At 35.3% G+C, this 25,627-nt stretch overlaps 1 protein-coding gene across 1 annotated transcript in view; it reads left to right on the forward strand.

Moving 5' to 3' along the window:
- LOC135990990 (adhesion G protein-coupled receptor A3-like) overlaps positions 1-25,627 on the forward strand; it is a 272,534-nt gene that overhangs the window by 102,552 nt on the left and 144,355 nt on the right. The window contains exons 5-7 of the mRNA XM_065639202.1: positions 5,003-5,074; positions 5,856-6,019; positions 21,344-21,557. Of these exons, the coding sequence (XP_065495274.1) occupies positions 5,003-5,074; positions 5,856-6,019; positions 21,344-21,557 (450 nt within the window). The remainder of the gene's footprint in view (positions 1-5,002; positions 5,075-5,855; positions 6,020-21,343; positions 21,558-25,627) is intronic.

Consider the following 25,627-nt stretch of genomic DNA (forward strand, 5'->3'; position numbering starts at 1 on the left):
AAATCTTTCCATGCACCTTCTGTGAAGCACAGAGATGAGGGGTTTTAAATACTGTTTGTAAGTACAAATACCAGGTGATATAAAATAACACAGTGTGCTTCACTCAATCTTATAAGTCTAATTCAGTTTGAAGAAAAGGAATTAGAGCTGAAAAATCAGCTCTAGCCCCAAACCAACATAGAATGTTTAACCAAATGATATAGACGTATATCTAAACTGAGCAGGGTGAAGGTATGTTTAAACATTTCACTAAAATGAAAGATGAGAACTGCCTGAGCTTTCAGGGATAATGCAAGCGCTCTTCAAAGAGCTTGGTGGGTTTGTGCAGTCTATTACATTACACGGCAACCTACAGGATTCTTGAATTTAGAAAAAAATTAATTACTAGTATAATCTAGTGTTGTTTTAAAAACATGCACACTTACAGAAGCCACAAACATTGTATGTCTCTTCATAATGTGGAAAATAAGACTTATTCAGATTGCAGTCAGGAAGTGTATTTCAGTGAACAGGAATTGACTTTCAAGTTACCAATGAAATCTAAAATTTCACACAGCTCCTGAAATTACTGCAGCCGGTGAGTTGTGATCTGATCTAATTTTTCCACCTTCTTGGATCTGATGATTTATACTCTGGAAAATGATTCCAAAATGCTTTCACATTATGTGACAAATGCAGCTGGCAGTGCCTCAGACAATATAAGAAAAGATTTCTTATGTCTTCTAAGATATTACCTTAACTTTTTTGGCTTATGTATTACTCCTTGGGTGTGTTTATGCTATAATGAGGTGCATATATTCTAACTAGGAGTGACATAATTGAATGCAACAAATTTTCCAAATCTCCTTTGGCTCCTCAGTGGCCATGTTTCAGTGCTTTGTTCCAGAATTATGTATGCAAATATATTCCTGCTAGGTGATGGAGCTGCCATCCACATTGATTCTGTTTATATTTAATCTGAATATCAAGAATTGTGGAAGATTGAGATGGTGCTGCTGTACCGATATACTGGATTTCAATTTTGTTTTTAATCCCCCTTAAGTTAGCCTTTCAGGTTCTGAAATGTTGCAGCCTTAAACCTGTTTCAACAAGTGCCTACTGCTGGTTCTTCCTTTTGGAAGTTTGAAACAGGACTTCCTCTTTACTTCCAGTTGTTTGATTAAAGTACATCTGGCTCGTTCTTCATCCTGCCTCTGAATCATCATCAGCAGTTAGCTTTATGATAATATAACACCATAAATTCTCGTATGATTTTCTTGCTGACATCAAAGCAACTAATTTTGCTTGGTGCCAGAGATAACTTACAGAACCAGTTACACAGTGAATCAAACAGACCCCACTTCAGTAACATCAAGAAAATATGCACCGTAACCTGCCTTCTCTGTATTTCTGTTGTCCTTTTTTACCCCTTCTATCCCAGCCTTTTTGCACGGAAGATCAATCTGTTGGCCTTGCATTCATCCTTTACTTTGGAATACTGCTTATAAGAGTGAAGCATTCTTCATATTCATATACTCCTGCTTCTACCTGTATTTTGCCTCAAAATGGTCTTTTGAGACACCTAACTCCCTTTGACTGTTTGATGGCCTTTGTCATTTATATTAAAGCTTTTTGCAAAAGTGTTTCATTAATTTCTGTAAAAGCACAGGAATCTTTGGTATATGAAAAATAAGTGTAGGCTCATATATGTGAGACTAAAATGTGTTGCCTCTGATAAAACAGAAAGCACATGTTTCTGTTAATGTAGTAAGTTAATGGCATAGTAAGTGCTGTCAGCTTTGGAGTGCATTAATTTGTTATGTTTGAAATGTTTGCAAACTAGGTGATACAGATGTTTTTAGAACAAATGTTCTTTTAAATCAAGCTAGAGTGGGTTTTTAGGATATCTAAAATGGGGAAATTTCACAACACTATGCATTTGGAGATATTTTAATATATAGTATAGATGACACCATCTGACAGAACCAGGCATTTGCAGGGTCCTGTAGATATCTAGCTCAGTAATGCATGTTATTGGGGTGATTTAAGAAGGCTTCTGAAAGTTTTGTTAGAGAAGCTATTCCCACTATTGGAGATCCAGATATTCTAATTACGTATATCTTGGGCACAGAAATCTATCCCTTTATGACTTACACAGGACTGTGAACATGACCCTAGTTTGCTAATTATTGGTAGTAATATGGAAACTTCAAACCAGGTCATTATCAGAAGAATATGAAAGAACATGAAAAATTGGCTTGCTGGCTTTGTGCTAACTTCTGAACTGTCAGGAACTCAATTATTCCAGCACTTGGCAAAACCACTGAAAGGGTACATACTTCTCTGTCATGATAAAAAGAAACTGAAAATCTCGAAGTGGAACATCAGTCAGGAATTTTTAGGTTAACACAGTGTAGGTCAGTTCTGGCCAGATATCTTGCTGGATTTGACAGGGCCCGTACATGGATTCAGTAGATACAGAATGGGCGTCACTGACAGGCACATAGCTGCTACATCAGCTGTGGGAATGACTTACAGTTTTTCCCATTTTCCTAAAATATTGACCAGACATAAAGCCTTCCTTTGGTCCAAACAGAATTACCAAACTTCAGACTTGATGCTCTGTTTATTTTGTTGTACAAAGCCTAGATAGCTATTTAAGGGAAAACAGGGGATTTGTGTCAGATTGGAAATGTTGTCGTACTGCGCTGGAGTGAGGCAGAGAAAAGAAACCCCCTGTATTTCTGCCCTCTGGCAGCAGTCCGTGCAAGGCTGGGCAGGTTGCCCTCCCTGTCCTTCAGTTTAGCATGACTGTCCTCTGTCAGAAGGTTTATACTGCTGTAACTGCTTTCATGTTAGCGGAACTGCTTCTGATTTACTTCATCGTAAATGTCATTGAATCATAGAATCATTTTGATTGGAAGAGACCCTCAGGATCATTGAGTCCAATCATAACCTAACTCTAGCACTAAACCATGTCCCTAAGAACCTTGTCTAAGTGTTTTAAACACCTCCATGGATGGTGACTCCACCACTTCCCTGGGCAACCTGTTCCAATGCCTGATAACCCTTTCTGTGAAGAATTTTTTCCTAATATCCAATCTAAACCTCCCCTGGCACAACTTGAGGCCATTTCCCCTTGTCCTATCACTTGCTACTTGTGAGAAGAGACCACCTCCCTCCATGCTACAAACTCCTGTCAGGTAGTTGTAGACAGCAATATGGTCTCCCCTCAGCCTCCTTTTATTGGAGGTTTATCAGTTTCTGATTTAGTCCATTTAATGTCCCAGTTCACTGAACTGCTTCAGCATATGCCTTGTCAGGGCTTATGTCCATTTAATCCAGTAGATCCATTTAATTTCAAGTCAAGAGGTAACTGAGTCTTTGTGAAATGCTCAATATTTTTAGTTCCTCTAGATTAATCCAAAATATTAAAGGTATCAAAATAGCTAGCTACATGCAAACATTCACTTCCACCTTTAGACATACTCACACTTGAAGAGATACTCGAAGCGCTTCCATTTCCAAGAGCTTTGCACCACGACTGTATTAAAGATGCACTGTTAGACAAAATCTTAACTATGAGTTCAATTGTATCAACACACCTCACTGTTACTCAGTATAAAGAGAAATAATTTCACTTAACATAGCTGAGTCTGTTTATTTTTGTGTATTAGTTGAAATTTGCTTTAATCTACCATGAAAATTTGAAGTATTCATGTTAATTTTTTTTTCATTATTTCAGTGGTGAAAAATTAATTGTATATAAAAATAAGATTAGTCATTGTTTCAATAATGTTCTATAACTTTCTTTAAGTAATTTATAAATTAGCTGTATTTTCCCCTTGTTTCTTGAATCATTGGTCCATACTTATGTTTATAGGTTTCTGTAGAATGCATGGTTCTTGAGTTTTTTATTCTTTCTTTCTTTATGACGCTGCCTCAGATCTTTTGCACCTTAGTAGATTCCTCACTGGTGAGAAATTTGTATCCTCAGTTTAGTATACATTCTTTAATTTGTAGACATAGGAGAATTAAAATCAATAATTATAAAACCATTCTTTTAAATGAAAAAGTAATGAAACCATTTCCCTTGCCAGTCTATGTTTTGGGTGGGGGTTTTTTTGTGTGTGTGTTTTTTGTTTGTTTGTTTATTTTGTTTCTTTTCTATATGTAACATCGAATCTCCAGTGAAGAGATCTGAAATTTTACTGATAGCTGAAATTTTCTAGCCATCCTTGAGTTCAGACATGTAGGTTTCAGGTACTGGCTAGAAAGAAACATATATCAGGATTTCAAAAGCAGGTAATTCATATGGTATGAGATGTCAATCCTGGGTACTGCACTAATTTTTCAGTTTAATGGTATAGAAAAAGACAGCATTACTTGACGTTATGCTTTTACCTTTTATATAATTAAAGCACTGGCAGAGCAATACGGTTAAACTAGGTGAAATTAAATTGAATCTGTTTGCAAGTATTCAGCTTAATCCATTCAGCCATCAAGACAAGAAATATAAAACAGCAGTTAAAATGGAAATGTCCTTAATTTAAAGATGGGAAAAGTCAGTTTTGTTTAAAGTCCTTTGTAATAAAATGATTTGTGTAGTTACTTTGAAAACTCATTACTGTTTTAAGGAAGTGCTTGAATTCTTCTGAGCTTTGCTAAATTAAGACACCATTTTTATTTCTTTACCTTGAAGTGGCATTCTACGTATACTATAATCATTGTTTGAATGTTTTAACTTAAATTCTAGAATTCTATTATATTAAGTATGTAGAAATATTCCCGTTTATTAGACCAAGTGAATTGTAGTTATACCTGCTGTGAAAATAAAAGAAGTAAAATGTATGATTTGATTTGAATATTGCTGTCATTTACGAGAAAGCAATGTACAAATTTAAAGACGTTTTTAGTGTTATCAAGAAAGCAGAATTTCTTAGCATTGGGAAAATTCTACTTTATAATAATTTTGTTTTCTTCTTATATTTGTTAGAACTGACTGTAACTTGCTTTTTTCTAGGAATTTGTCAGGGAATATTTTTTCAAGTCTCATGAATGGACTTTTTTCTGAGCTGCTGGCTCTGAAAGCACTGTAAGTATGATTCCTTAGGTTCAAAATCTGAAATATTTGAGAAAGACTTTAGGATATACATAGCAGAGTTAAATATGAATTCAAACAGGATTGTTCCCAGCAATGCATTTCAAATGTAAAATATGCAGTATTTTGTTATCAATGGCTGGTTTGCTGTTGATGAGCTGCCATGTTCTACCTGTCCCAGTGAAATGGTTAGCATTGACAACCTGAACCCGCTCCTGACTAGCGCAGTCTAGCCATCCTGACCAGCATCCCTGGTTTTTTTTTTCCTTTATGATCTTATACCATCCGTGTTTTCATGCATGACATCATATAATAATACTAAATACACAAAAACTTTCACGTTAAATATTTTCCTGCAGTTGTAACAATTCCCAGCTGTTTACATTAAATGTAGCTCTCTCAGATTTAAAAGTGTATACTGGATGCTTCCATGGTCAAGTTTCTACTGAAAAGAGTTTTTAGTAAGTGGAAGCATGCTATAGTCTGACTTTCTACATTAGCACATACTCAAATTTAATCCAGCAGTCAGTGAATGCTGTTCTGTAACCAAAACCAGAATTTTGGCATAATGTCTTGCAAGTCATTAACAGCGGGACAAAGTATATTAGTTGTCTCAGGGTATCTTTATAGTTATACATCTATAGATATACATCCATAGTTAGGCATCTATCTAGAATTAGTTTTATTTGGAGTTAGATAATTGGACTCTAACAGAAGAAAGTATGTTTGTGAAAATTACACTTGTACCATTTGTGATCTTTCTTTGCCTTTCTAGACACTTCAACACCGATTCACTAATTTGTGACTGTAATCTAAAATGGGTCTTGCAGTGGGCCAGAAATGCTTCAGTTCGAATAGCGGAGGAAACAGTTTGTGCTTACCCCAGTGCTTTACAAGGACTGTCATTTCGTAACCTGAAGGAAAGCCAGCTGATATGTGGTGAGCTGCACTCCATTTAACATTACGAATTGAAATAGAATTCAGAGAAAATGTTAAAAACCAGAAATGAATTTTTTAAAAAAATTGTATTGCAAGAATACCGCTGTCCTATTAGGTAACATGTAATTGTTATTTAAAACATTAACCCAAGATGGTAGCTCTACATTGTATGTTGCATGAAACTGAGCTTTCCTGCAGGGATTTATAGAATGTTCTTTTCAAGTTATTTCACTGATAGTGTGGCATAAATGTCAGATTTCATTCTTGTCTTTTTCATTTTTATTAAACTGTAACTATACATTTTAGCACTATGCCCGGGAAATTAATAGGATTTTGAGAGTGAGCTCCAGGTAGGTGAATTCTGTGTTTGAAGATCTATAAGTGAATTGCTTTTTGAAAAAGATTTCCCACCATAGCAAACATGATGGATGTGGTGTGAGAAAGGAAACAAACAAACAAGAATAAGAAAATTCCTCTCACACTGAAAACTGTCTAGCAAACAACAGGCAAACCCAGAGATTCTAAAAGTATCAGGTACTGCAGAGAAAAAAAATCTAAGCGCAACATTATGCTGTTGGGTTCCATAATAAGATATATAATTTCACACATGCTTCATTAATCACAGAATCTTTGAATCTTTGACTTTCTTGAATGACATAAAATTGCTGGGATAGTGACTTTGCTGAAGTCTTACAGAAACAAAAGGAAATTCAAACTTTTATCCTAATAACCACAAGAGGAATGACAAGTGTTGCTAACGCTTTTACACCAGGAGGGGGATCAAGGTTGACTGGAATAATAACCAAAAAAATTGTTTTAACAACAACTGCAAATACAGGTATTTACAAGTTGGGAGAGATGTGAAAGGATGTGAAACCAGCTACAGATCTTCCATTGTCTGAATTGTCAAGGAAACACACATACCCGTCTGGAGGCAAATTAGGAATGAGCTCTTGTGAGCGAAACGTGGAGATGTTTCCGGTAGCCTGTATTTCTGAATATTTGAAAATCTGCAATATTTCTTAAATATCAAGCTGCCATTTTATAGATATCTTTCAAGGGCGTCTTCATAGAGATCCATTTCCCAGTAGGAAAAGTCCTGTTTCTGAAAATGCTGGAATTATCAGCAAAATCAATTAAGGACTGTTAATTGGTATTTCCAGGTTGCCAATGAATATGACCCTGTGAATTTTAGAGAGCAAATGAAAGCAGTTTCTCAGAATTTCATACTTTAATTTCTAATAGGACTCCTTACCACATCTCTGGAACAGAATTTATAAGGCACATCTAGTTATCACTGCTGTTTATAATGTCCACAGAACACTTGACAAGGTTTGTAATGACTGCCAATAGCTCGACACCACTTTTAATATCCGCAGAGAGCTTCATGGTGATTATATTTGCTGAGCCTTCCACCAGTTCTGTAATGTCTGCCAGGTACTTCACAGTGATCATAATACCTGTTGGGCAGCTCATGGTGCCCACAACATTTAGCAATTTCATTTTCAGTAACTTAATTTGAATTTAGGCATAATAGACAGCTGTCTGGCACAAAATTAATAACAACTATTGAGAATGTTTTCAGAATGATTATGTGTTGGAATATGCATAGAGCTAACAAAATTAAATGTATCTTAAAGGAAATATTAAGGGATATTTAAAAATTTTAAAATCCTGCATGAGAACATCTTACGTACTGTCAGACATTTATATTTATAGATACTGATCTTCCTTCTACAAGCTAGAATAGGTCATGAGGTATCACAGTCACAATATGAGCAAAGAAAAAGAGAATGGAAGGGAAAAAATAAAAATAGAAGGGAAATGGCAAAGATCTACGCAGGCAAGTTAGGGAATGAATGAAAAAGTCAAAGTGAACAGGAAAGGAAACAGTAAAAAAAAATTCCGAATAGCTACAGGGGGTAGGTTGCCACGAGCTTTTTAGATTTATTTTATATTTTTATGGGAGAAGAATTCATCTTTCAAATTTCTTTCTGGCAAATCTTTCTTGTGCATCTGATAAGACAGCAAAGAAATCACCTATTGAAAACAGCTAAAAACCTGCTTTGAGGATTTTTATGAGTCAATTTAAGTAACTGCACAGTTTTGGAATTCACAGGATTCTGCTTGCATAGCTCATTAACAGCTTATAAGAGCTATTTAAATCTTTAAAAAAAAATCTCCAACTCTCAGAAATGTTCACCTAGAAAGCAAATTTTGACGATGTTGACATAAGGCTGAAAAACGGTTTGATGATAAAAGACAGTTTTGTCTTTGTTTTCTGTCTTAATTATGGGGGACTGCAATGAATTCAAACAGTATGGACAGAGCACCTTTCTGAAAAATTATTGAGAAATTGGCTTCATGTAGTGCCTTGTTGCTTTTTCTCCGTGACTCCAAATAAAACTTACCCAATTTACAGGAGGAAAATTACATTTTCCCGAATACCAGTGCTATAAATTCCACCTGAGGTCTGAAAGCATTTTGTTATTTTCCCTTGTGCACATCATCAGCAGAAGTGGATTCTGCAGGCAAAATTCTTTCCTCAAGAAAGACCTGTATGAGGTTTTGTTTTCAGGGCATTACTAAAGGTTGCTCTTAAAGCTGGGCTTTAATTATTTACACTGATGAATGAAATACTAGATTTTAGTTTCTGTCTCAAAGATATATTGATGCTATTGAACTAACAGCACAAATTAGTAAAAGTTCATTTGCTGTGCAAACTATGTATAACTCTGATGAAGCCATTTTCTCTTAGAAAATGTTGACTTACTAAAACAGATGTTGGAAAAGTACTGGCTTTCTTGTCTTCCCCAGTTAGATTTTATTTAAAGTTTAGAAAGTAGTTGACATGATATTAATAATCTTTAGATAAATGATTTTTCTGAAAATGATGTAAATATTTACTAAATTGTACAAAAAATATTGCAAAAGTCAAAGTTTAAAAATAATTTTATAGTGCTTTAAAACATTATTTATTTATCTATTCACACCACAAAGAAAATAATATAATTCTTCTGGGACAGAATACAGTTTCTTGTGCAGGTTTCCTACAAATGAAAGTATTGGTATTTGCATATCCATTTTCTCTACAGGTGTTTATAAATAAATAATTGGGACTGTGCTGTCACCTTTCTTAAATTTTTTTAAAAATACGTCAAAAGTAAGTAAATATAAAAGGGTATTAAGAAATCTATTTTTTGCTTAGATTCTAATGCATTTATACATAATAAATTACATTTTTTTTCCTTATTATGCATGTTTCTGTGCAGAGAGTGGATAAGTTTAGTTCTTTCTTTGGTGTCAGTAGCTTTTTGGGTTTATGTAGTGTACTGTCCTAATCTTGGTTACCATAATGTTGCGTGGACTATTTCCTTGTAAAGCAGACAGGTTAAATGAACTAGATGTAGTATCTTGTTAGTTCTCAGGAAGTCTAAATGTAGAGAAGACTAGGTTTTTTCAAAAATCACTTTGCTGTACTTGAGCAGATGGTTTGACACATGTACATCCACACCATCTCAACGCAGCACTTTCAGGCAAGCTAGTTTTGTCACATGTCACCTCTCCTGCTCCTTCTGTTGTTGTCCTTACCTTTCCAAGCAGTCTGCTGTAAGGCAGTCTGGCAGTATGTCTGGTAAAGGAATCTGTAATAGTCTTGGATGGCGCTCAGGCCACGTTAGCGGAGCTCATCCTAGCCCTTTGCATCTGACCCTATCATGAGGAATGGGCTAACTCCCAAAACTACGTTTACCCCCTTTCTCTATTTGTGATGGAAAGATCTACACAAGTCTTTTCCTTGGAAGAAATGAATAAGTTACTTGTATCTTTATTATGCTTCTGTCCTAAACTTTCCTTAGTTTCCCACTTCTTTTTTTGCTGGGTTGTACTGAATGTGATAAAATCTCCTTTTATGTTGAACTGCTTCAACACAGGATTGTAGGACAAGAGTGAAAAGAAGTTCTAAAATACAGCATAATTTATTCACCTATATTGTGTACATCTCTGAAAAAAAACATGTTGTTTCCGTAATTGCAACCAACAAGGGCAAATGGAGATAATCAGCAAAGCTAATATTAATGGCTGTTCTTCATATACCATCCTCAGTCAAGAAACTTCAGGAGTAAGGAAACAGATAAAAATTTAAATGTTAGATACATTCATTTTAAAATGCAGTCTCAGGGGAAAACATCGTGGAAATAGAACTTGCAAAGCACAGAGTAAAGGCAAAGAAAATATTGCAACTGAGACATTTTCCTTTCGTGTATTAACATGGCTGAGATAGCATCTGTTTTTATGTAGTGTCTTGTCTAACTTGATGGGGGTAAGGTGGCATCCCTAGGCTCAGGAGCCTGTTTTTCAGAGACTGTGAGTATCCAGAAACTGTTTTAAAATTCTGTTGTTGCTCTGCGTGCTCCACAAGCATGACAATCGACTGCAGCCTGTTTCACCTAGCTTAGAAGGGTTGTTAGACTATGTTATTTTGAAAGTGTGTATTATGACAAAATGTGGATTCTGTTTATGGGTAGCGTGCCCACTGGTCATGATGAATAGAATTGTAACAGTTTACATCAAACCTGTAGTGAGCAGTTGTTTGGATTGATTCATAAGTTACTCATAGCTTTAATGGATGAAAGGGAATGAATATTCAAAATACAGAGCTGGAGTTTTATCTAGCATGCTTTAGGGGGCTGCCTATTGAGTAAATTATTAACACTAAAGAAGAATAAAAATCCATCCTACTGAAAATAGAGGTGAGAAAAAATGGAAGATAAGAGCTACAAGTTGTGAGTGTCCAACAGTGTTTGAATTATTACTCAGTCTCTGAATTCTGTAAAGTACCTTAGTTTATAGAGTTATCTCATAAGTGAAATTAGCAACTTGTGACACATAAAATATTCTTGAAATGCACTTTTTTAATGATGAAATAGACTCTGTCCTTGGGAGGGGTACTTCAAAGGGAGGGATACAACTCAAAGGGATAGATCCTTTTCTTGTTCCTATATTCTGCAATACAATTCATTAAATGTTTCATAGAAAATGTAAAGTATATATTGGGAGGGAGGGAATATAGTTGTTAAGGAATTGTTTGTACTTAACCAGCACCTTATCTTTTGTACTTTGCCTCACTTCACTGAGAATCAGAGTATTCATCCTTTAAAGGAGCAGAGTCAGGTTAAAAGCACTTTCTGCAGGTGCAAAGCAAAAAAAAAAAGCAAGAACATTTATATTGTTTAAGCACTTTTTCTTCTTGTGTTCTTTGAGATTTCTTGACCATTTTAAGTTTTCATTTCTGACATAGAAAAGTATGAAGTACTTTCATCATTACTTACCTACTCTCACATTTTCTAATCTGTATTTCTCATGCTTAAATATGAGCAGAACATCAAGGCATATTTCTCTGGGGCCACATGCAGCTCCCTAGTCTATTTTCATAAGTAATTTTTCTTTGCAATCTTACCTTCTTTGCAATCTTACCACAAAAAATTCAGAACATTCAAGACATTTTAAATCAAGTAAAGTAACACCATTGGGAAAAAAGAGAACATTTTCTTTTGTATACTTCCTGTAGGAAGTACTTTCATTTTCTGAAGCAGCTTTTCTTTTTCTTTCTTTTTTTTTTTTTCTTGACATGTATTTTTAAAACACAGCATGGCTTTAACTGCTTTCTCAGCAGTGGTGGAATAGGGATGTTTTAGATGCTCAATATGTTGAAATGTCCTTATAATTTTAATGGATGTGCTTGCACATTGTTTTCCCTTCATCCCCATTGGGAAATTGTATCTTTGAAAGGAGATTTTTTTCAACAGTCACATTTAAGCCTGAAATCAACTAAATGCATTCAACTTCATTCTGCATCAGCTTTTAAGAAGACTGTCAAATATTTTGTGCTAGAGATATTGGATGAGAAATGAGATTTGAAGTTGCTTTTTTCATATGGTGACAAAAATTATCTAAATTGCCTTTTGAGTATTAAAATGATAATTGTATACATCTGCACATAGATTGTTCTTAAGTTTTCTTTCCTACTTGAAATACATTGTGACAACAAATAGTGGCTCAAAGTTTATAAGGAACATTTTTTTTCTACATTTATTTCTCTCATAGTACACACAACATTTTTTTGGTCTCATTTATTAGTTACTTAAATTTAGGAATAGGCTTGAGATTATTGTTTCAACCATTTCTTTCTTCATTTACAAGTCATTCTTACTACATTAACACAATGTAAATATTGAACTGTGGGGGGTTTTTTCAGTATGTAGTAACTGACTAAACTCAAAATCTCAAGTACAAAGAATGATGGATTAATTATCCAGATTTAGATTCCAGTCCTGCAGTTGCTTGGCAGCCTACAGATAGCCTGCTGCATTCATGCGGAACATCATTGTCTTCAAGAATATGCGGGATCAAGACTTCAGCTCCAATTCTGCAGGGAGTGCCTAATTATATGAATAGGTCTAATTATATTGAAATAGGAATATTCACATTAGTAACCTTTCTCAGGATTAAGATTTCGCAAGATATGGATGATGATACAATTAGCTCTAGTTAAATGCTCTTGCAATTTTTTCTTGCAATTTACAATGCTAGCAATTCAGGATTTTCTTTAATAGCAAAATATGGATAATAACAGAATGTCTATATATCAAATAATGTAACTGTACATTTTTGATCTTTCAAAGATGGATGTGGTAGATTGATTTTCGATGAGAGCTAAGTGGCCAATTTTAAATATCAATGTTTTCAATAGATAACCATTTCGTAGTATGAAACCAACAATGCTCTAACCTTTTGGCTCCAAATTCTGTATTTCTTATCCTAATATGATCAGTCTGGGAAAAAAAAATAGGAATATGATGCCCTACAGTTAATATTATAGATAGTTATCTGATTTCTTTAGTGGTAGTTTAGGACACTGCTGCAAGGTGGGCGGGGGGTGGGAGGCAAAAAATTTAAAACTTATAAATGTGAAGTAAGAGAACTATTAAAATGGTCCTTTGGGAAACTTAAAAGATGAGGTTTTACTTCTGCATATTTTCTTGCATGTGTTGCCATGCATGAAAATATAGTTCAACAGAACCTTTCACCCATGGAATCTGATTGATTTAGATGCTGAAAATGTACCAAGCTTGTTTTTCTTCCTATAGGTTACTCTTAAACTATATCAGCAGGTTTGAATGCACAATTTTAACTGATTTTCTACATTGTCTTTGCCTGCTTGTTCCAAAAAGTATTTAAGATAACTAAAGGAAATTTTAGCTAAGATGTAGTGAGGATAATATCATCAAGATGAAGCTTCTTTAATCTTCAAAACTTCTAGCCTTGAGGACTTGACTGTTCATCTCATGAGCAAAGCTATGATAAGACAGCCAGCCTTGACTAAGGCCCATGGAGTATCCTGGAAGATATAGTCTTTATTCTTAACATGGCAACATGTACATTAAGACTAGGGTTAAATCCATCCTGTCACCCTGTGTTCTATTAATTAAATGGAGTATACCATAGTGATATTTCACATTTTTATAGCACATTTCATCATACAGCACTTTCTTTAATATATGTATAAAAATGGCTGTTGACAGCTGCAGTTTCTGACACTGTCAGCTGGGCTGAGGAGAGTTTGGAATGGAAAAATTTCATACAGTGACTGGAATGAGTTCTTGCTTCGACAGAACTGTCATTGGTTCAGCTTTTTTTTTTTTTTTTTTGTCATCCTTGCAGCATAGATGGGTACTACTCATGCAGCCTGCTGGACTTTGGGCAATTAGGTGCAATCACTGTTACTCTTGAGACCTTCCTGCTGCCGTGGTCTAATTGTGTAGTAATGACACAAAAATAAAAAGAAGGTGGCTAGTGGTGCTTAAGGTTTGGAAAGACGAGTACTACCACTGCACTTCCCAATTAGATAAAGCTAATCAATATATAATATTTTGTAGAGCTGGGTGCTTTATCCTTGCCATTGCTGAGCCATTTTTATTAACTGCAAGCTGTAATGAGTGTGAGTAGCCATAAGCCTGCCAGCTTGCTTGCCATAAGGATAATTTGAGTCATCAAAATTAGCTTTCTAGCAATGGCTTCTGACTCTTGCCAGTGAAGGAATTTGTGTTGATGAATCTTCCAGTACCATAGCTGTCAATATGTCATGGTCTTCAAGTTTTGGAACACGGCAAATAATCAAATGCACCCTAGTTTCTAAAGTGGAGTTCTGGTACAATTTGAAAATAAGAAATTGAAAAGTGGCAGCAGTTGTATTTGATAAGAAAGAAATCACTGATGAACAAACTCTTTGCCAATTATTTTAAATTTCTGCTAGATATGCCAATGCAAGAGCTTTATTTTACCTGCATGCAGATAAATTTCTGATTAATTGATTAACTGGAATGAAACCTTGAATTTCTTGTTGTGTAAATTTTTCAAATAGCTGTTGCCATTTTACAAATTAATGTTATATTTGGCATTTATGTTCAATTTTATTAAGTGAAACCTACTACCTCTGTATTTCTCTTCCACAACTTTCCTACCAAGTAAATCACTGCTAGCATTAGTAAATTCAAAAGTGTTTTTCCACTGCTTCCTCACTTAAAACGGTTGTAATGGAACAACACAGATCAGTCTCAGGGCTCAGTGCAAATCTGCTAATTTATTTTCACATGGGCTTATAAATCTGAAGGAACTGCTGTAGAGAAAAGACAAGTTAAATAACTTTGTCATGGCTGGACTTGTCATTCACCTGCTGAGTGCTGGCTGAAACCTGTATGAGCTGGGTTTGCTAAAAGTGACTGGACTTGAATTGTACTTTTTCCAGCTCAGTTTTCCTTAGTTTCTACACAGGTGTAACTTATTTTAATTAGATAAGTTTGAGAAGTTATGGAATCCAGGTGCTCCTCAGTAAGGCTGTTATACAAAGTTGATTGTAGCTCCTCTTGGCATAACTGCACTGGCTGTATAATATTCTGTTTTGTAGATAAGGTGTACACTTATCTGGTTGGTTAACCCAGATAACTGAAGCACCAGTAGCAGTAGACTGTGACAACCTGGCCTCACTGTCCTTTTAACTCAGGACAAATTCTGGGACTGCTACTTCTGTTCAGGTCCCTGCAGCAGCATCTGCATTCTTATCTGTGCCTCAGCCCACTGGCTCTGCTGTGCCTGCTCGTGAGACATGCACCCTTTCTCTTCTCTTTTTCTCAGCTTTGATGGCTTTGCAGAAGTTTGAAGGAGTAAAACATGATACAAAATTTGTAACTTAAAGTAGAACAGTACACATGTCTGAAGTCTTGCTCTTTGGTTAGTAGCTACCATTTCAGTGTAGCATTTAGCATTACAAAATAAACATAAACTTGTGATTTAATTATGAGATGCTGCAAAATAAAATACATCTATGTCATGTTCCTGTCTGAAAAACATGTATGAGGGTGAAAAGAAATGATGAAATGGTGTGGAATATGCCTTGCCCTGCCGGCATTATGAAGTTGATGGAAATAAGAAGCTATTATACAAACAAAAGCCCTACTTTTCTGCAGTGGGTAGTGAAAAAATATAGTATAAAACCTTCTTGTCCCAAGCTCAAAAGGCTTATCTTATTTTGATGTGTTTAATACATGCTGGCATCTGTATTTTATGGATATTACTTTAAAATTGGAGCCAGGCAAAGCTTTTATTAAAACTGAAGCTTGGCTCCAGTTCTTGACTTCCTCGGCATATGGCACTGTCTGTGACCTTCTACACCAAACTTTTGTCATTGTCAGCAAATTTTGCAATATGGAAATTGGCACTGATGTACTGCCACCTCCGCTTCTTGGCAGAACTGGCCTTTAGAGCAATTCAGATTACTCTCTTTTCTTTAGTTCCATTCAGTGAATATCAACAGATATAATTTGCTGCGTCAGCAATTCAAAATTTTAACTGTTTTTCAATTTGCTTTTCTTCATTTTCATCTGTCCTCTTTATTGGACCAGTTCCTTTACTTTGTCTTCATTTCCAGCTTCCCCCCACTGTGCTTCCCATGCACATTTCTTTCCCACTGAGATTGTATACAAATATTAGAGCTCTAACTCACACTTTTGTCAGCAGGATGTGCCTCACTCTGTAGGCACACTCAGTTCAAATAAAAAGCCCATTGGCAATACGATAAATCAAGTGATTAACAAGAAGCAAAATGCCAACCTCTGTTGTTTTTCTGTCCCAAAAGCTTGTGGTGCACTGTAGCAAACTGCATTTTCTATCGAGGCAGAAGTCAACAGTGTATCCTGAAACATGAGCACTGTAATACTGCACTGACGTGTGGGAAATCTGGAGAAACCTGTGTTTTTTCCTGTTTCTGGCAGTGTAAAAGCTGCCAATATCAAACAAAGCCAGTTAATGAGGATAAGATAATGGATGGCAGAAAACTGTGTCTATGGTAAACTGAACGGAATGCTCTAGTGTGGTAACAAGGATCGTGCACTTAGTAGCTATTTAGCTGTAGAGATTTGTGCTTACCAGATTATAGGTTGTGCAGGAGAAAATGCAACAAATGGGGCTGGAGGTAGGACGTAGTTTCATTTCTCTCCGATCATGCTTCCGGTGCCTTGTGCTGGTCATGTTGGTCAATGACTAGCCAACTTTCTGTAGTGTTTAGACAAACACATTGCACATTTTGTGCTTACAGATTTGATTTTGATCATTCATCCAGAAAACAGTAGTGTCCATTTGTTATAAGTGCATACATTTTAAATGTGATCACATTATATTTAAAATGTTACTAAAATACAGGTTAGGGATGCATTGTATGTTATGTCTTTTACAAACATTTGTATTTCATATATGTCCAGTAACAGCAGTGTTTCCCTCATATTTTTCTCCTTTCCATCTTTTAAAACACTGAACAAAAAGAAAGACCCTATTTAGAAGGAAAACTGAACTATTCTTAAAATCTTAAGAACTGAATTGTAAGGAAAAAGGCAGAAAGTACTTAATACGTGTGCATGTGTGTGAGATAAATTGTTTTATAAAAATATTAAGGGCATATGCATTGGAACATTTCCTTAGAGCCCCAATCCACCTTGCTGTTTTTGCATTTTAGCTAATGGTTATTGAAATACTTTCTATTTTCTTTTTCAACTTTGTATACATTTTCAGGCACTGCATGCATTAAAATGTGCAAGGATACACTTTCTGTGAGGACTCTCAAGTGATATTCTAATTCAGTGGTATTTGTGTAACCTGATTGCTTCTCTATATGTTCTCAATATTCTAGTCTAGAGCTAATCTGAAATACAAGAGCAGATCATGTAAGGAAACTGGCCTTCAGTCAACAAAAGTCTTTTCTGCTGAGAAGTGAAAGATAAAGATGTAATTACTGTAATGATGGGTTAGACCTTTAGATTCATGCTGCAATCAGTGATTCCTGTGGTGCTCTGCTGCAATCATGGTTTAGTGCTGGCTAGAGAGACAAGACAGGTAAAGACTGTAAAATACTTCAGCAGCCCTTGATCTAAATGTCTATAGGAGAGTCACACCTCTCATTTGCAGATGGTGGTGCTGGCTCCAAAATTGAAGGCGGCAGAGTGGATTGTCTTGGAAGGAGAATCTTGGAAAATTTTTCATGTGTGTAAAAATTAAATAAATAAAATCCACCTAAATTAGTTCCACCACAATAGTAAACTGTAAATTATTTTTAATCTTATTAGGCTGTTGTATCTGCCATATGTACACACTCATACACACACATTCTTATATATATGTGCATCAGAGATTATATATATTTATTGGTCTTCAGTAATCACATAAGCAAAAAGAAAATTTCTCTTGTGTAGGGCTATGCTTGCCAGAGCAGTTATATTTCAAGTACTGTCAAATCAATGCCAAAATTATTCCAAATACTTTCAGAATTTCTTACGTCTTACTTCTTAGTTTATTCTCAAAGTCAAGCTTGAAAACATGTGTACGGCATTAGTAAATACTTTTATTTTTATTCTGAATTTGAAGGATTGTTGGATTATGGATTTAAAATAAGTATTTCCAGCTGATGCTGATGGAACTATACAATCATTTTATAACCATTCAGGATAAAAGGGTATTGGCCCTAATCCTGAAACTCTTATTGATGGAATTAATCCTTATATCTGTGAGCTGTGTCACTGAAGTCAACTGGAATTTTTGCATGAGTAATAGTTGCAGAACCAGCCTCAGTCATTTAAATCATGATTATCCCTGGAAAACAACTGAAGATTAGCTCTGGTAATCATTTTTTGGTAGACATCATGCAGATTAAAAGCAGATGTTTTATAGAAGTACTTTAGTGTACCTTCCTTGCTCTGCAAATGTCATAATCCATAGAAAATTTACTAGTTTCACTTTGAAAGTAAGTTTGCGCATTGTTTCTCGATTTGGTCAACCCAAATATGTACATTGTGAAAGGGTTCGGCTGGTCAGGATATCCCACCCTAATGGTAAACCAAAGGTATGTTTCATTCGCTTTGCATTTTTGTTGTAACTCAAAAGGATTTGCAAAGAAAAAGAAACTGAGTAGGTTGTTGATATGACTGATGTCAATCAAAGGATCCTTTTCTCCTGTTCTGATATGCTACCGTTAAAAAAGGTTTCTCTTCTGATCATTAATTGACAAACTCTGCACAGAACACATAATTCCGACTCCATTTCTGGGTTGGGTAATTCCCAAGGCTGAGCAACAGAAGTGATAACCAGAGAGCCTTAAAGACCAGCTATAGATGCAGAGATAAACATGAAGTGTTACACTGCATCCGTATGCCAGACAAGTTATTAATCTTGACTTAAGAAATATTGATATTCTAGTTTGCACTCTTACTACTTCATAGCCTCATGACACAATGTGTCACTCAGTGCATGAGCAAAAATATTTGACAAGATACAATATCCTCAGATAAAAATTACTGTATTCATGAGAATATTTTTTTCTGTGCGTAGTATGTATTCCTGTTGCACTTGTGACACATGTCCAGTTTTTCTGGACTCCATTTTCATAATCATTCAGTTAATTTATGGCTAAATTCCACAAAATAACTTTTCCCTGTATTCCATAATTGACTTTGTAATGCAACATAAAGTTTGCAACCTTTTGAATTAGAGAGGGTCTCTCAGTAGATAGCAACTACCTTCTTAATCCTTTGTGTGATTCTCCCAGATGACAATGTCATGTATTCACTCATGTACAAATCCTGTGTATTATGCTGGCCAGCATTCTTACTCTATACAAAAGCAGAAATGATCCCTCTCACTGTTTATTCAAAGCAGATGAGTAATATACTATTTAACGTTTAAATTCCCCGGTAGTATTGAGGGCCCAAAGCTAGGTTTATAAATACAGCTTCTCACAATTTAAGTGTTCTGAGGACAACATCTCAATGGCATAAAGAAATGTGTTAAAGTGGGATGCTGAGTAAGGAGAGTAACAAACACTACTGGTTGTCTACAATTTTTACCAATTCTAGAACGAGTAATTATGGCTTGCAATCTGTTTAGGCATGGTTAAGTTCATCTGTATTTATTATGGTCAATGGAGGATTTTGAGGAGAAAGTTTGAGGAAGATAAAATGGTGAGCAGTGAAACGGAAAAAAAAATGTTAAAGTACTTGTCAGAAAAAATAGATGTTTGAGATAGTTACTAGTGGTGCAAATGTGGAAGGGTGACCTTTCAGCTGACCACCCTGCAGTCTGGATAGATATTAATGCTGAGAGGCCTTTAAATGAAAATAGAAGAAAAATAAGGGAGAAGGTCTAGCTTAAAAATTCTCTTTCCTCATCAAAGTAGAAGGATTTCCAAGGTGCAACACTTTAGGCACTGTGTCTAGGGTCAGATTGCAGTAGTGAAGTTACAAACTAACCCAGGCTCAGTCAATTGTTCAGCAGTGTAGGCTGAGGTTAAAAGGTGGTATTTTAGGAATTATTGTGCAAGATGTTCATGGTAGTGTATTCGTCGGTCACATATGTGACTCCTTAGTATTTTTACTACCATGAGGATTTTATGCGATGATAACAAAGTATCAGAGGTAGTAATTTTCTTGTCCTGCCTAAGGAGACTATATCGAAAAAAAGAAAACCAGGTTTTCCTTTATTCCTTATTATCCTATAAAAGATGATCTTCTGTCTTTAGATGCAGAGCCTCTATTTCAATTACCTTTCCAAAAATGCTCCTTTTCAATGTTCTGCTACCAGTTTAAAGAAATAACATTAATCTCACAATGCATAGAAAATATTTTACAGGAATTATGTTAAGGTAGTTTCAGGATCTAGAAATAAAAATGGAAGAAAACAACTACTGTCTAGAGATTCAGTCTCTACAGAGACTGTAGGATGGGAGAATGTAGCCTTCAATCACTGTCAAATTTATGAAATTAGTAGACTTTGAGCATTCCCAAAAATATACATGTCTTCCAAATGTACAACACTCTTCATTTTTTAATTGTGTTTAGGCATTTGGATACGTGATGATGGCAGCTTTTTTTTTTTTTTTTTTTGTAAGATTCTGCTTAGAATAAGAATATGCAAAATTCTTATTATCGTGGTATTTCCTGGGGAAAGGCAGGAGAGATAAAATTCATAAAATAAATGCATTCCACTATTAAAAAGTAGAAACAGCTATTTAGATAAATAATTAATGTGGATTAAAATCTATAGAGTAAAGATGACCATGGAAGAAGCAAAAGGAAGTAGGGACAGGGAAATGAGAAATCAGAGACGCAGCTGAACTACAGGAGAAAGTTTAACTTTTGTTATTAACCTTATTGTTATCCAAATCCCAGGCATATGAGATACTTTAGGCTCTGTAGAGTGAGTAAATTTTGTTCTGGGCACAGTGGTAATTTCATCCACTGAGAATGAAGTCATCTTATATTTGGTAACTGCACGTATATTAATAGCTGTATTTTTTCTTTATTTGGAAGATTTATTTTTTTTTTCTGTAGTAAGTCATCCTGCTTTGAGTAGAAGGCTGGACTGGAGCATCTCAAGAGATCCCTTCCGACCTTACTCATACTGTGAACTATTCTGTGAAATCCATTTTCTGTTGATATTCTAGTAATTCTGTAATTATTTGGGCTCACACCAAAAAAAGAAATGTGATTTCTAGAATTCACAGCATGATCAGACTTAAGTGGGTAGTTTGAGGGCATCTCTTTTATATTAGTGCTTTAATGTTAAGATCTAGGAAGCCAGAATTGTATAGAGTTAGTTCACTTCACAATGTTAATGAGTGGAATTCATTGTGAGGGTTTTTTTCCTTTTTTTTTTTTTTTTTTTTTGGTTGTTGTTGTTGTTTTTGTTTTGGTTTTGTTTTTTGTTTTTGTTTTATTTTTCCTGCAGCTGGGCCCCTGGAACTTCCTCTTTTTGAGCTGATCCCATCGCAAAGACAGGTGGTTTTTCATGGAGACCGCTTGCCTTTTCAGTGTACTGCAACATACGTTGACAATACCACCCAAGTACATTGGTACCATGCTGGTCGCCTGATCGAAACAGATGAAGAGAGTGGCGTATTTGTGGAAGACAGCATCATTCATGACTGCTGCTTAATTACACGGTAACGTATACTCCTTGTAATAGTCAGACTTGTAGGCAAAGCGAACAGATGCAAGGCTTGCAATAAGCCTCATTAAAACGTGCGTCAGGGGTTGTTTTATTTGAAGCAATTCCATTGCATGCTTCAACCAGAACACACAGGTATAGGTTTTTCATGGCTATGAATGGCCAGTCATATTTCTTGTGTTTAAGTACCCAAATTTGAGCAACTATGGATTTGAAACAGATAAAACCAGAGTTTCATACACAATAAACCATGAAAAGAAGCTGAACTTAGAATAGCTTCAGTAGCATATGAGTGACTTACAGCCAAACCACAACTTTCTGACACCATGTAGAAGATTGAATTGTGATCTACTTGTGAAGAACTATCAATATTGGAACTATCCAATAGGACTGGATCCTATATACATTAGTTAAATAATCTCATACTTGTTTCTTATTAAAATTTTTCTCAGCTTTCTATGACCTTTACCATCTGTGGGCCTCTGTGTGCCTGCCTGAGAGACACAGAGATTTATAGAAACTTTTGCTGATGTGAAAACTGCAACAGGAATAAAGTAGAATAAGGCTTCCATAAAAGAAGTAGCAACTAATATTTGGCAATGACCATATCATTCCAGTTTTACTTCAGTGTTCCCTTTCGAATCTTATTTAATAAATTGTTATAAATTTATGTGTTTATTTTTTGGTTTTCATCATAGAGTGTGGACTTGTCACTAAAAACTGCTGAGCTGTTGCACACATACTTTTGTCCTCTGCCAATTTCCATCACTGACCAAAAAAGAGCCTGATTCTGTGTCTGTGCTCTGCCTTTCTCTTTGTAGAAGATGAAGTGAAAATAGCTATGCTAATTAGCTCTGGATCATCATTAACATCTTTTCACTCAACCAGTTTCTATTAATATAATTGACCTGAAATGCTTCTTGAACTGTCAAATGAAAGTTATGAAGGACGTCAAATTAATTCCTGTCCACTGGGGTTTTTCGCTTTATTGATTTTAATTTCATCTACTCACTGATTTTTGACCCCTTTTGGAGTCCTATAGACGTAGAGGTGTAGATCTGACCTATTCTCACAGCTACTGGCTTTCTTCTAATACCAATGTGTATGGCTGTAGTGGATAACAAAAAAGACTATTAGACCAATTAGTATGGTAATGCCAAGTGGGTGAGCTATTATATCATTGCTGAGTCACTTAAATTAAAACATGTTCTTCTTATTTCCATGATATCAAAACTGAAAGACATGCTGTTAATCACCTCATATTTTTCACCTGAATTATATCTTGCACTACATAAGCAATTGGTAGAGCATAGTTATAAACTGAAATAAATTGTCTAAAAATGTTAAGATTTTCAAAATAGCTGTCCTTTTAAATAGTTAGTTTAGAAGTAGCTTGACTGAATTTTACCTTACAGTGCTTAATTTTTGCCAGACTATAAAATCAAAATCATTGTCTACCATAGCAATATTTTAACAAGGATCATTGATCTGCTACCTACCTCATTTACTGTGCCATTAAATAGGTGACCTTGTTGCTCATGTTGTAGTATGGACTGGGACTGGATATTCAGAAAGAATGTTCTCTAAATACGTCATCATATTTGTTTGTCTAAGTTATGTGATATAGACTGTCAAAAAGACAAAATATTTTTTTAATTAAACTCACAATCTTTAAACAGCTATTTAAAAGTTTAAAAAAATCTAATTGCTCATTTATTTGTGTTATATGTTTCGTTTCACAATATCGTAGGGCATCGACACCGCATTTACTGTACAGCATGGTCCTTAACCAGTCAAAAATTATAATACTCAAGCAATCATGCCTCTGCTTTGATCAAGGGACTGACCAAAATTAACTTACTGAAGGCATAAGAGACTTATGCTTTTGAAACTAGCTTCTAAACACCATACTGTTTTTCAAAAATACAAGTTATAGAGATGTATTGTCCCTTCATGTTGAGAAATGAGAAAACATTGGTCAAGTTATGACTGTAAAAACTCTTCTTTGGCATTTCTTAATTTTAATCCCATCAGCCTGACCATGCATACTATAACTCCATTTATATAATTATTGTTATATATATATAAAATATGTAATAGCGTGCTTATTGTATGTTTCAATAGTATATGTCAACATGCTGGTTATATGCTATTACACACTAATTTGTGAAAGTTCTTAAGGCTAAGTCACAGTTGTACAAGGCACTGTGAAACGTCAGAAAGACTGTGCCTCCATGAGGTTATTGTATGTTAAGTACAAGATTTGGAGTAAGAAGAAAAGTATTTTAAAATTGTTTCTTACAGCGTCATATTTTGCCTTCCTGTACCTACTCTTCATAGCAAACATCTACTCTCTGTGGCTTTCTGTGACTGCACTAAAGGACAGGCTTTGGCTTTTGCTGCTTAGCAATTTGAAGATTTCTAAAGCTAGTTTTGAACAAAGAGGTGAAGCTCTGTTCCAGGAGTTGCTTATTCAGACTTTTTTATATGGTTATTTTATTGGGTAGTTCCAGATATCTCTGGCCATAGATTTACAACACAAATATCATACCAAACCCTTCTGTTTTATTAACTGCCACAGTAGAAGGATAAAATATCCAAATGTGTATTTTTTATCTCTTATGATAAGCAGAATAAACTAAAATAAATGTTTTTGTTACAATAATTAGACTAAAGTTTTAAACTGTATTCCGGCCTGTGACATTTTTCTTGGCAGAGGCTATTCCCTTATAGGACATCTTGAGAAGGTGTTTTCAATTGTGCTGCTAGCTCACATTTACCATTTCTTGCCAATGATAATAATATTTGATTTTGCTTGTGTTGAATTTTCTGTCATCATGCCTATGTGTAAATGTCATAGTCGCACAGGAAAATGTAAATTTGATATGGAAATAATTTGCTATCATCTGTGAATGGATCTAGCTGAAAATGTGACTAGTGTTTCCATGAAGACAACTTAATTTCTTAAGCCTGGAATATTAGATTATCAGTTTGATCACAATAAGGAGCAATGAAACAATCCATATCCCTGAAGCCACATACAAGGCAGATTCTCTGCAGCACAGCATCTTTCTGAGCTTCCCCACTGTTCCACAGAATCACAGAATGTTAGGGATTGGAAGGGACCTCAAAAGATCATCTAGTCCAATCCCCCCTGCCGGAGCAGGAACACCCAGATGAGGTTACACAGGAAGGTGTCCAGGTGGGTTTTGAATGTCTGCAGAGAAGGAGACTCCACAACCTCCCTGGGCAGCCTGTTCCAGTGCTCTGTGACCCTCACCATGAAGAAGTTTCTTCTCAAATTTAAATGGAACCTCCTCTGTTTCAGTTTGTATCCATTGCCCCTTGTCTTATCGTTGGTTGTCACCGAAATTGGTTGTTCCCTTTCAGCATTTCGGGAGACTAGCAGGACAGTTATTAGAATATTAAGCTAAAAAAAGGAAAATATTTTAGTTTTATGAACCAAGCAACTCCATAGTAGTAGAGAGACTTTAACTTTCAGGAAGTTTCTTATTTACTACATAGACTATAATGACAATTTTAAAGTCTTTTTAGTTCTATGTTGTAAATACTTGTGTAGAGTGTTTAAAAGTGCTTATGTCTCCAACAGCTGTAATGGCTGCCCTGGGACCATTACAGTTCACAAGTACTCTTTCTGAAGACATTAAAACGTGCAGAAAGTTAAGAACCCCTAAAAAGCAGTGTTTCAACTGGAGAAGTAACATGCCCTTGACTAAGCCTAGGATAGTAAGTGTTTATATCAGATATGTTTTTCAGATGTGATTTATGTTATGTTATGTAGACAGATTTGCCACTGGAAATACAGACTATTAGGTCTCAACTGTGATCCCCCACAAATCTCTTAAGTTCTGTCCTAAGTATTTCAGTCTTCTAATTATGGCTACCAAATGCAGCTCTTAAATAAATAAAAGCTTAACAATCTGGGACTTTTTAAAGCATCTAGTGCTTTCTTCCATTTTGACAGCAGTCAATGCCAATATGAGATGGTCAAAAGTAAATATTGAAAGAAATAGTAATGTTTGAGATAAGACAATTATGGAACTA

Source organism: Caloenas nicobarica, chromosome 7 (genome assembly GCF_036013445.1).
Source record: "Caloenas nicobarica isolate bCalNic1 chromosome 7, bCalNic1.hap1, whole genome shotgun sequence".
In the NCBI taxonomy this organism is placed as follows: domain Eukaryota; kingdom Metazoa; phylum Chordata; class Aves; order Columbiformes; family Columbidae; genus Caloenas; species Caloenas nicobarica.